Source organism: Plodia interpunctella, chromosome 19 (genome assembly GCF_027563975.2).
Source record: "Plodia interpunctella isolate USDA-ARS_2022_Savannah chromosome 19, ilPloInte3.2, whole genome shotgun sequence".
Classification (NCBI taxonomy): domain Eukaryota; kingdom Metazoa; phylum Arthropoda; class Insecta; order Lepidoptera; family Pyralidae; genus Plodia; species Plodia interpunctella.
The window spans coordinates 1,423,981-1,437,427 of NC_071312.1; the positions used below are offsets into that span (position 1 = coordinate 1,423,981).

Genomic DNA, 13,447 nt, shown 5'->3' on the forward strand with positions numbered 1-13,447 from the left:
ATGGACACAATGTTCTATTCCAATCTCTGTAATTTTGATACGGTAGGACTAAATGTTTATTGTTTTTAGAATAATTATGATTGTATGCATCAAAATATTTTTTTAGAATTGACTTACCTTTTATTTTGTGATTTAGAACTATCAGTTATATTTCAATCATTATCAACTCGTCGTGTATAAGTACCTCAATGTGTATATGTCTACAGCTGAACCTTATTTTTCATTCCCAACCCGGTTTCACTCGCAGCTTTATTGCCCCGAAGCCCGGGATCCACATAATGATTTCATGACCGGCCGCCTGCCTGTCAACAACTGTTGTTGTCAACAAGTCGTCGACAGGCAGGCGTCCGATCATAATCCCGTCCTCAGTTGTCAATTAGTGGTCAATTGTGAAAGCGTTTTATCTAGAATGGACTATTCTAGATCGGGGATCGCGCCATTCTATTGTGTCCACCGTCAACTCTTTGCATTTGCCTCAATGTCGACATTCGAACATTATCACATGAGGAATGGCAGTGCTGCTTATTGCAGTTTTTCCGAGCTTGAATACTACACTATACTTTTATTGCTGATAGTGAAAATTTATTGCGGAGGAGATTCTGTCTCGAATTGTATTTTAGTTATTTCTACGACCTCTCTCTCATCATCTTGTTCTGCGTCGCATTCACGGCTGTGGCACCTAAAGCCCGTGGTCTTAAAAAATTGCCCTTGGAAGATTTGGTTCTGATTTTATGACCGCCCGCCTGACGTCAAATCCCTTTGGGTATGCGGTTGTTGCCACGTGGCCTCGTCGTTGGCTACAGAGGACATAGAATAATTATGGTATGTAGTTCCGCCCTAAAATAGGACCACATCATATCTTCTCGTGGATGTCGTACAGGCGAATAATGGACATATAGCATTGGCAGCTGGTAGGCAACAGTTGTATTCCCAAGGAGGGTTGACGTCAGGCGGCTGGTTGTAAAATCACAGTCGAGTCTTTAAACTGTTAATCAATCTTTTTAAGCTGACCCCGAGTTTCTTGGCGTCACAGCCCCGAATGCAATCGGAAACACGAGAGGATGAGACAGAGAGAGAGGTTTTACTTCTTTGTAGCTACGAGTACAAAACAAAAAAAGATTCAATCAAAACGTAAAACTTTTAGGATGTAGAAATAAAAAAAAAAAAAATAAAATTCAAATGAAACTGGGTAATTATTCAAAACTGAAAATAGATTTCTCGATCGAAAACCTGAAAACAATCGAGTTTATTCAGTTGATGTTAATTTGAATCATAACTGACCTCGGTAAAACGAGTTTGGTTATAAAAAGCGGGAGAAATTGTATTTTATTTTCACGCCATTACTTGCTTTCGTCCGCGGCTTTGTTCAACTAAAATGTATGCCGAATCTCAATAGTGAAATTTAGTCAAACTCTGTGAATGTTGTAGTTTTAGTAAAAAAAAATAACTAAAGAATGATTTCATCTTGGCTGTCTACATTCAACCTCAGTGGGTGCGACTTCACACGAATTTACTAGTTGACGACCACAGTGGTGCAGTGGTAAAGTGCTTGCCTCTGAACCGAGAGATCCCGGGTTCGATCCTTGGTCGGGTCATGATGGAAAATGATCTTTTTCTGATTTATCTATATAAGTATTTGTTATAAAATATAGTATTGTTGAGTAGCATGTCTCGAACTTACTTTGGGGCTAGCTCAATCTGTGTGATTTGTCCGTGTATATATTATTTTATATTTACTCCAATTAGCGGTCAATTTTCACGTTAGGATTTTGGAGTGATTCTATTTTGGGCCGGGAAACACACACAAAGGGATCACAAAGTGTCAAATTGGCTTACTTATATGCTAACTTCGAACTTCCGAAAATGAGCTTGACATATATAAAATTAAGTAATATATTTCCTTTTATCTATGGAGCTTCAGAACTCTGTACCTAATTATAATTATAAAAGGTTATGTTGGCATTAGCTTGCATATTTTAAATTATAATTTGAAGACCTTTTTTGTGTGTATTTTTTGGCGGGAAATCTGACCTAAAATTAAAAGGGACTAATACGATTATACATATATTTTTTTAACCTCTGGTTCATAAATAGGGTTTTGATATACCTTTTGACTATGTACATTATGTACTTTTATATGTTATTAGAAAGAAAAAAAAAAACATTGTAAGAAACAATAATGGTAAGCCGATCTGGCATGATAGGGACCAACACTGTTCAAATGAGTTTCTTTCGGCATTTCTTCTCAGCAGTGGTCGTTCCGAAATGCCAGTAGTTTGTAGCTTGTGAGAAATAACTATAAATATAAAGATTGACGAGAAAAAGTGCCTGTGAAGGTCTAATTTCTGAATAAATGATTTGAATTTGAATTTTGAATTTGAATTTGGGTATATATGTGATGTCTATCATTCTGCCTATACTTGAAAAAAAAAAAGGTTTAAATGATCAACAGCTATTTAAACGTCCCCATACTCCCCTGGGCCTTCCTTAAAGATGGATAAGGTGTATGGGCCCATGACCCACCACACGGGCCCATTGCGGATTGGCGGGGCAAATGCCATTGGGACCAACAGCTTAACGTGCCTTCCGAAGCAAGGTGCTCAAGATAATACGTCAATGTGATGAATATAATGCTAAATTGAATGGAGAATTTTGGATTATGACCCATCCTATGACTGACCATTGTGAGAGTGTCTTAACCGCCACTGTCACAGGCCGAGGAGCTCAATAGCGCGCTAACCACTGCGCTTTTGAGTTTATCTTTAGTACAGACTAGATGTTGCCAGGGGCTTCGCTCCCGTAGGAATTTTGAGATAAAATATAGCCTATATCTTGAATAATGTACCTTTCTAATGCTGAAAGAATTTTTGAAATCGGTTTGGTAGTTTTGGAGATTACCCGCCTCAAACATACAAACTCACAAACGCTTACCTCTTTATAATAATAGTGTAGATAGACAATTAGTACAGATTTTATTATGTTCGTTGTAGCGTGTCCGTCCATAGCAAATCTTTCAATGCCAACATTTATGATATACTATATGAACTAGCATTTGCCCGCGACTTCGCCTGTGTTAATTTTCTGTTATGAAAGGTACCCTATGTCCTTCTCAAAATTTCAAGAAGATAGGTTGCGTGAAGATGCCTAACAAACAAACTTACCTTCGCTAATATTAGTTAGGGTATAATTTAAATAAACATATTTATATTCTATTCTATTTATTTCAATTATTTATTATTTAAAACGCCAAAAACAAATCTATTTTAGTCGATTTAAGTTTCGAATGATACTTTTTGTTCAAAAACAATTTCCGAATATAGTAACCGATTTTATCTTTCTTTGTTTCAGTTCCGAAAAGAGTGGAGAGTGTACCAGATTGTGAGTAACATTTTCAGTTTTACGCTTATAAGATTAATAACAAAATTGCGACTGAAATCTGGCAACACCGGGTACGGACGGGACAACGTTTAGACAGAAAAAAAAATAGAGTAGCCACATGAGATTCATGACATGTGTGTTTTAATTTAAAAAAAGAATATTAAAAAAGTTAGTTGTCTCTTTTTGACAATCTATATATACTATATAAACTATATATAAATAAAAATAAACAGACAATAATATAAATAAAAAATATATAAATAAACTATATACTACATAAAACTCTTCCGTTACTGAGTGACTGACTGACAGCGCCCAGCGGAAACTACTGGGCGTAGAAAGCTGAAATTTAGTGTGTAGTTTCCTAGGACAGTGTAGGGGAGAACGAAAAGGGATTTTCTGAAATTCCCACGGGAAACGGATTTTTACTCACATACAAAGTTGTGGGCAAAAGCAACTTTCATACTATAGTGTTGTAACGGGTTGTTCTATAGTGTTGTAACGCTGACCAATCGTTTCTTCTGTAACGCACGTATATGGTACTTGTTTATTCAAATCAGCGTATGGAGCAATGCGAACGAGTATGCAGTCATTATGTCTTATTACGTGATCTATAACTACAGCCGATAGGCGATACTTGGTTCCTGTTGTGCAACGGCAACCATACCGCAATATGATTGGTTCGCTGCGTCTCACTACGAATCGTTTCGATAGTGAGAAGTGATATGCAAATCCGCACTTCGCCCTCTGCACTCTGAAGGATCTGTATGATACCACAGATATTGCTGTATCGGTGGCCTTATTGGGCTAATATGATTCGCCGAGTCGATACACTAAGAGGACCTAATTCGTACGATATCCATGTTAGGATATCGAATAATTCTAAGGCGCGATATCCATGTTATGCTATCGAAATATTCTATTGCCATATTCTAAGACGCGACCACATACCTCAAAGTAAAGTTTGAACATAACGAGTGCATTTTAAAACGCAATATTATTCACAAGAATAATCATATTATTTACAAGAATAATCGTAAAGGTCTCGCTTTCCATAGATTTTCCGCTTGTCTCATAAACGTATATACATGTTTTATACACTGAACGGAATTGTACAGAATATATAATCACATGAGGGCTGGCCCGAGCGCTATCTGCGCAAATACCCCGACACATTTGCATATTCAACTCGTCATTTTAATCTGCCATTTTGTTTTTTACGGCCGCCATTGATAAGCGTTCTGCGAAAATAATTCTTTTTACAAATCCATAAATACGAAGTTCGGCACGGAACCAGTGTCCGGGCAACATCTTGACTAGATGTTGCCCGGGGACTGGTTATATAATAAATTTAATCAACGACATAATCTAATTATAACACGTTGTAAAATGAAATAAAAAAAAAAAACGTTAACTCGCAAAATTATTTCTGTTTATTTCCTGTATGTAATTATCCAAGTTTCATTCCACCAATGCAATTGTCCAATTTATTCGTTCAGTATTATTATTCAGTATGATAATGTTAATTTTTCCGGTATTATATGCTTCGATGAACTTTTAACTACTAATATTATATATGCGAAAATTTGTGAGGATGTGTGTATGTTGTTACTCTTTTACGCAAAACTCGACTGGACCGATTGTTATGAAATTTGGTACACGGGTAGAATATAACATGTAATAACACATAGGGTACTTTTTATCCGGAAATTTTCACGGGAGCGAAGCCCCGGGACGCAGCCAGTTATGTAGTCTTTCGAGTGTGTCGTTTTTACATGTACATATTTCATACATTCGCCTAAAGGCATCTGACGTGTATTTTACGATTACCGCCATCTAGTGGCAATAGAACACATACAAAATAGGCAGCTAGCTTAGGTTTAAATATATTTATTTACTCATCTTTACATAAAAAGAAGTTCCAGCGAAAAACATAAAAAACTACCAGACGGATTTTTATACGATTTTCACCAATAATATAGTGTGATTTCTGAGGTTTAGAAATGTCGAAAAAAGCCGTGATATGAGAACACGATAAAGAATAAAAAAAATATTGGGCTGGGCGGGGCGATGTAGCCAGGTGGAAGGCGTCGACCGAACGTTCTAGATTTTAAGGCACTGTATGTCTGTCTGTCGTTTCGTAATGGATAGCAAATTTTGTCATTTTTACAAGCTTTTAACTTGCAATGTAACTATTCGAATGGAATTTTGCAACTAAATTTTGAAGATCTGATCTTCAACCGATTGAGCTGATACTTTCTACACACATTTAGTTCGGATGACAATGCAATATTATGATAAGCATGACATGATGGTGCATCCAGGAACGGCTCCAGACGTGGGAATTTCTCAAGGCAGGCGGCCGGTTGTAAAGTCACAGCCTAATCTTCAAAATTTTAAGGGCTTTTTATGTTGACCCCAGGCTTCGCGGCTTCACAACGGGAATATATAACAATATATATATATCCGGGACTTCACAATAAAACTGTTGGCAACTCGATTCCTCCAGTGAAAGTTCCGAAGTGTTGATTTAATCTGAATTAGATTATTCGTTGTTCGATCAGACGCGAGGCGGACGAAAATTTATGCTACTAATATTACAAATGCTACTAATATATATATAATTTATGCTACTAATATATATATATATATATATATATATATATATATATATATATATATATATATATATATATATATATATATATATATATATATATATATATATATATATATATATATATATATATATATATATAGGCGGACGAAAATTTATGCTACTAATATTACAAATGCATATATATATATATATATATATATATATATATATATATATATATATATATATATATATATATATATATATATATATATATATATATATATATATATATATATATATATATATATATATATATATATATATATATATATATATATATATATATATATATATATATATATATATATATATATATGCATTTGTAATATTAGTAGCATAAATTTTCGTCCGCCTCGCGTCTGATCGAACAACGAATAATCTAATTCAGATTAAATCAACACTTCGGAACTTTCACTGGAGGAATCGAGTTGCCAACAGTTTTATTGTGAAGTCCCGGATAATTTTGATAACGATCCTCCAGGAGCCGTAACAGTAAATAAAGTAATTAGAAAACAAATTAGTGCCCCCGGGAGACGGGTAATTAAGAATTGTGGTGGACACTTACCCGGAATGGCTTCTTTTACCGGTTAAGTACCGGTAAATTAAAACGGATAGTATATTTGAAAATTCTATAAGCTGGGTTGATTAATAATCGATCTATATATAAAAATCTTGTGTTACTGACTGACTGTCAGACAACGCACAGCCGAAACTACTCGGCGTAGAAAGCTGAAATTTGGTGTGTAGGCTCCTATGACAGTGTAGTGGGAGCACTAAGAAGGGATTTCCTGATATTCCCACGGGCAACGGATTTTTACTCACATACGAAGTTGTGGGCAAAAGCTAGTATTAAATAATAATGTTTATATTGTAAAACTTTAGCATTTAAGTTGTTAATTATCCGTCGTTTCGACTTCGCTAGGGTAAAACCACAATAAATTATATAACTAAACCTTCTCCAGGAATCTCCAGGTTGCGTATTTTCAAAGTTCTAAGCACACATAGGGACAAACAGCGGGAAGCCTTTGCATTGATTGGCTATTTATTATCGATATCTAGGGATCTAAGCAAACGTATCGCGATGAAACCCAGGTGAAACCAGATTTTAAGTTGGACCTTCCGCTGTAAAAACCACGACAAATACCATTCAGTAGATTTTACGTGATGCGCGAACAAACATACTAATAATTCTAAAAAAAATGTTTTGGCTTCTGTTAATCTCCTAAAGCCCCTCAATAATTATTTTTCTTTAATATCAATATACAAACACAGCCCACGCATATAATAGTTTTAAGTACCTATCTTAGAACATTTAGTAAATGATCTATGGTACCTATAGATTATAGATGTTGTATAATTTACCTTATTTATGGTGAAAGAATTTTTGAAATCGATTCGGTAGTTTCGAAGATTACCCGCTTCAAACATACAAACTCACAAACGCTTACCTCTTTATAATAATAGTATAGATACGGTTAAGAAAATAAACGTATATTCTGTATGAAGCGAAACATTCAATAAACTACTATACTCAATAAATACTAAACCAACGTTCAAATAAGAAAACATAGTCACAACCAAATTTGAAACAGATTGTTGAGTTTCGGACGTTTGGCGCATTGAGTCGGTGAGAGGAGCTTCGCGCTCCAATGAATTTATCGAAGGAACAACCATCTTATGTTATGTATTTTCATTGGTATATGTTATAATAATAATTGTTCTTCTCTCTCTCTCTCTCTCTATAATGCATGATTCGGTTGCGCTCGGAGCAGCTGTGACGCCACAAAGCCCGGAGTCAGCGGAAATGATTTACTATTTTTAACCACCGACGCAAAAAGAGGTGTGCTATAAATTTGACCTCTAAGTGTATCTGTCTGTCTGTCTGTATAATATAAATAAATACATAAAATACATATGGACAAATCACACAGATTGATTTAGCCCCAAAGTAAGTTCGAGACTTGTGTTACGGGATACTAATGAGTTACTATTTTCTATAACATATACATATATAGATATACATCCAAGACCTAGATCAATCAGAAAAAGATCATTTTTAATGTTGAGCTGCCCAGGGGATCGAACGCGGGACCTCCAGAGTAGCAGTCCGGCGTGGCGGCGTGATGACCATTAGGCCACGGATGTCGTCAAAATATACGTGGCACCGTAGCTCATCAACGGGTGAATCGATTTTGCTTTGCTTTTTTTATTTGATAGCCAATTTTTATGCGGTGGTTCTTAGATATGTTTCATCAAAATCGGTTCAGCCGTTCCAAAGTTGTAGCGAAATGAATATTGAAAGTCGGATGTTTTTTTTTTTTAATTTATCTAACAAATAAACTTTTTTAATAATTATTAATGAGCTATATAGAATTTACTATTTCGTACAAAGTCGCAGGAAAAGTTTACTTTGTTTTAGTTGTTCTGAATAGAAAAAATATTAACGAAAACATTTAAAAACTCCGTATGAAAGATGTTAATATAAATGGTTATATTCAGGAGTCTTCAAGGCAAGGGTGAATAGGCATTTTTCCATCCTAGACCTTATATTTGCTTTCAAACTACTTTCCTTTTCTAGTTTCAGGTCAAACTCACTCAAATTATTATTTCAAAATATTAAAAAAACATTATATGAATAGTGGAGGAAGCGGTGGTGGCGTAAAACGGTTAAGACGCCCGCCTGTGTGGATCGAAAGGTATCAGGTTCGTTATCCTTACTCGTGCAGTATGAGTTTGTATACTAATCTCTCATACTACATAAGGTAGTTTTCATATACCACCACTTGCTTCCGGTGAAGGAAAACATGACAGTTTAGTTCCCTAGTGTGTATGCGACTGCCTGCCACTAGATGGCGGTAAGTAAAAGTCATGTCAGATGCCTTTAGGCGACTTGAATAAAATCTGACACCAGTGTTAGCGATAACACCCTCGATATGATGACGATAGTAATATTATTTTAAGGAAATAAAAATTTATTTAAAGTTAAATTGAACTAAGCAAGGGCACGATTGGCGCAGTCGGTAGGAAGGAATTAAAATTGTCCACTCCAATGGTTTTATTGAAGTCGAATTGCGCTAGTCATACGTATAAGTTTCCAATCCGATAGAACAATCACTTGTATTCTTCATAGGCGTATTTCTCTTGGCTGAGGGTCGTGGTCATTACGTGGAATTATATACACACAACAACTTTCTTGGCATTAGTAATGGAGTGGTTTGCCATTGTCTTCTCCATTTCACACACAAGTTAATAATAATCAACCAGTGTGCAGGTTTCCTCACGATGTTTTCCTTCACCGGAAGCAAGTGGTGGTCGATGAAAACAACTATACATGAGTCAGATTGGTGTACAAACTCATGTGGCACGAGTAGGATTCGAACCTGGGATCTTTCTATTCATTACACCACCACCGCTTCGTCATTTATTTAAACTTTAATGAATAGAAAGAAAGAAAGAAAAATATTTTATTTGATATCACAAACTTAAGTATTTATATACAGGATTTCACAATTTGGGCGTATTTGTGTACACCAAAAAGGCTTCCTCTCAGCATAATGTTGCGGTGATAACCATAACGCTGGTCTATGGCGGTCAACGGCTGGCGGCTGGTCAACGGTGAATCTATTTGATGATACGCAACAATTTTTACGCAGCAATTTAAACTAAATTTCTGCCACTTTACCTTTGGGACACTAAGAGAAGGGTGCAAGAAAGAAAAATATAAACACATATTATATATATAACTACATAATCTCAACTAATATAATAAATGCGAAATTATGTTTGTTTGTTACCTCACGATTTATCTGCTCAACCAATGTTCTTGAAGTTTTGCATACATGAAATATGAAGTGCTGAGAAAGAAATAAAGTACCTTTCATAACCTGAAAAATAAATGTTTCCGCGCGAAAAGCCTATCGTACCACTACCATTATAGATGCTATATATAAAGTACGGAGTTATCCCATTTGTACCAATACTTATATATTTTCAAAGACCATTTTGATCACAAAGAAGTAAATAAAAAAAAAATATATCGGAAATTGTTTACCGGTGCCGTGAAACGGAACGTCCGGTGCGGGCCGCCATTCCGGCTCACCGGTTTTATTGAAGACTCGCCGGGTCGTTGTTCTATCAGGTTTTACTACGAGCCCGTACTACGGACTTTGCTATTTTCCATTATATAACACACCATCGAGTCGATTCGCAGTGAAACGCAGCTAACCAATCACAGTGCGCCATTGTGACGCAATGTCAACTACACCGAACTGTGATTGGTTCGTGGCGCCTCATTTCGAAAACTTTCGCTAGTTTGCGTTTCACTTACACTAGGTGATATAATACATGGAATATAGATAAGGATAATACTCAGCGAGTGTTATTTATTAATTTATTCAAACTTTATTCACCAAAATGGTACAAATGGCGGACTTAATGCTGAATGCATTCTCTACCATTCAACCTTCCGGAAAATCTGAAAGATTATAGCGATAGATGTAAGTATGTTAGTGTTATATATTTATTTTTATTTATTTATATATTTATTTATTTAATGTGACTACTTAGCGCCAGGTGTCCGGCACACTTTAGTTTTAATTCTTCCTCAAATTTCGCCTGATAAATTGGTGCTCTAAATGGAGCGTATGATGATATTCGGTGCCATTCAAATTAGTGCGCTTCAATATGCTGTCAGTATCAACCAAGCTTAAACCCAAGTTCGCACTAGACGGTTAAAACTAACTTCCAACACGAAATCTAGTTTACAAAATTCTGAGAGCGTAGAAGAGATCACTGTCCCAAGTTATTGGGTTTTGGTTAAACCAGGGTTGATCTAACAAAGAAAGAATGTCTTAAACTTGCTAATAGTTAAATGTTAATCCCTTGTGGTGTAAACAAACTTTAGATTATAATGTGACTTTTGGAAAGAAATGGCGTTACTGAAATAAATTAAGTAAGTACTTATATTGCATATCATAAATGTTAAAAATTGCATTAATGCAAATAGGCATACTGTGTCCTCTGTCCAAGAAACTAGATCAAACTGGACAAATAAATATGTTATCGTCAATTTTATTTTGTTTATTTTGTTTTTTTTTTGTTTATTTCGTTTATTATTTCGTTTATTTTATTTATTTTATTATAGTAAATAAGTTGCACATCACAGAAATCAGAACATGACATTTTACACAAATAAACATAAGTCTAATCCTATATAGGATTATACACAGCATTTTCTAGTAAATACATGCAAACAAAAAAATAATATAAAGAAAAGTACCTAACTACCTAATGAGAACACATTATATAAAAAAATTAAATACCGAGATGTATTCAGTTCGTTGTACAATCAAGTGTGTTATTGCTAACACTGGTGTCAGATTTCATTTAAGTCGCCTAAAGGCATCTGACACCACTTTTACGACTACTTACCGCCATCTAGTGGCATACACACTAGTGAACAAAACTGTCCACCAGTGTGCAGCTTTACTCACGATGTTTTCCTTCACCGGAAGCAAGTGGTGGTCTATGAAATCTATACTATACATGAGTCAGATTTGTATACAAACTCATGTGGCACGAGTAGGATACGAACCTGAGATCTTTCGATCCACAGGCGAGCGTCTTAACCATTACACCACCACCGCTTCAAATAAATATGTATGGTCAAATCACACACATTGAGCTAGCCCCAAAGTAAGTTCGAGACTTGTGTTACAGGATACAAATTCAACAATAATATTTTATAACGTACACATGAATAGGTATAAACACTCAAGGTCCTGATCAATCTGAAAAATCTTAATTCTATATTTACGAAAAAAAAAATTAATATTATTGATAAGATTTATATTTAATAAATCTGAAGAACAAAATTATTTTTCCATTTTGACCTGACTGGGGATCGAATGCAGGACCTCCAGACTATTACGACCATTGAACTAAATGAATCCATTATCCATCATTATCACCTAGGTTCAACCACAAAGACGTTTAAACGAAAGACTTAACTTTCGCTTCATATTCTTCATAGTTTATCTATAAATTATAATCATTAATAGACATATAAAAGAAACTAACGTGACCTTTATAAGAAACTTATTTATTGGATCAGTAAAACGACAAAGCCCACACAATTTACCCTTATTATCTCGGCAACTACTCTAGCAATATCCCAAATAATAAATATTAACTTTTGCTAACCCTAACACATACCAATTTTGGACAAACATTTGGTAAGCAAAAAAAAAATCTTATATTTAGTTTTCTAACGTTATTTGCAATTTATTGGAGATTTTTTTTAAGGATATACGTCTATAAAGTTATAATTACATTAAGTATTTTTTGGGGTCCCTTTTTTTCGCATACTTTTTTTATCCTAATTTAATTTAGCATAAAAAGTTAGGCATATATTTTTTTGACTTAATAATATTTGACATACTAGTTTTTTGGCATACCTTTTCAATAAGCATAATTATAGTTTAGGCTAATGTATTTTACCATAATTTTGATTTGCATAAAGCTATAGTGTAGCAGTAGGTTAGGGTGCGGCGGGGTGGCCCTCTGGCCACCCATAAGCCGCCAATATGCTTTAGAATATTATGCTTATGGTAGGTATGCGTAAAAAAATGATTATGCCAAATTAATATTGTGCGTAACTATTATTATGATTAGTAAAAGTATGCCATGTCAAATTATGTCATAAAATTGTATGCATAAAAATAGGGAACCTTTTTTTTATTTCATTAAATGCTAATTTTATAACAAAATTTAATCTCAATCTTTTGAATATCTCTCGATTCAAAATGAGTTTCAAGATTTCACCAGAACAAACATAGTTCCATTTTTGACCGGGGTTCGAACCCGGGACCTTTAGTAACAACAGACTGTAGCAGTCCGTAAGTTAATAGGTTACAGAGTGATTCTTAAATTTATTATTTTGACAACCAAACATGTTACGAGGTTCTCATTCACAATAATACAAGTGCAGTTTGCGATTTATCGATAATACCGATACACTTCACCTAAAACTCTCAGATGAACAGTTTTAAAGCATAACATTTCAAAAGTAATTCCCAAAGGATCCAGAATCGGAACGAAAGCGCGCGGGAATCGTGTGCGGTTAGCTTTATTTATAAGGTAATAGGGATTTGAATTGTGGAAATGGCACAGAATATATGTTATCTGTTTAATATTTTTGTTTAAATAAAATGGCAGTTTTACTACGGGATACAAACATTCACCCCCTATTTCTAGTATATGGCCAAGTTTTAAAAGATTAGCTTTTGTTTGATCTCAGATCTGTACTTCTATGCATATGAAATTGCATCAAATTCGGTTCAGCGGTTTTAAGTGTGAATGGGTGACAGATATATATAATTTTGACGACCTCGGTGGCGCAGTGGTAAG

The 13,447-nt window shown here is 34.8% G+C and overlaps 1 protein-coding gene across 2 annotated transcripts in view; it reads left to right on the plus strand.

Annotated features, from left to right (window-relative positions):
* LOC128678336 (hemicentin-2-like) overlaps window positions 1–13,447 on the plus strand; it is a 118,939-nt gene that overhangs the window by 25,912 nt on the left and 79,580 nt on the right. For both annotated transcript variants that reach the window (XM_053759797.1, XM_053759798.1), the window contains exon 3: window positions 3,349–3,378. In XM_053759797.1, coding sequence (XP_053615772.1) covers window positions 3,349–3,378 — 30 coding nt within the window. The remainder of the gene's footprint in view (window positions 1–3,348; window positions 3,379–13,447) is intronic.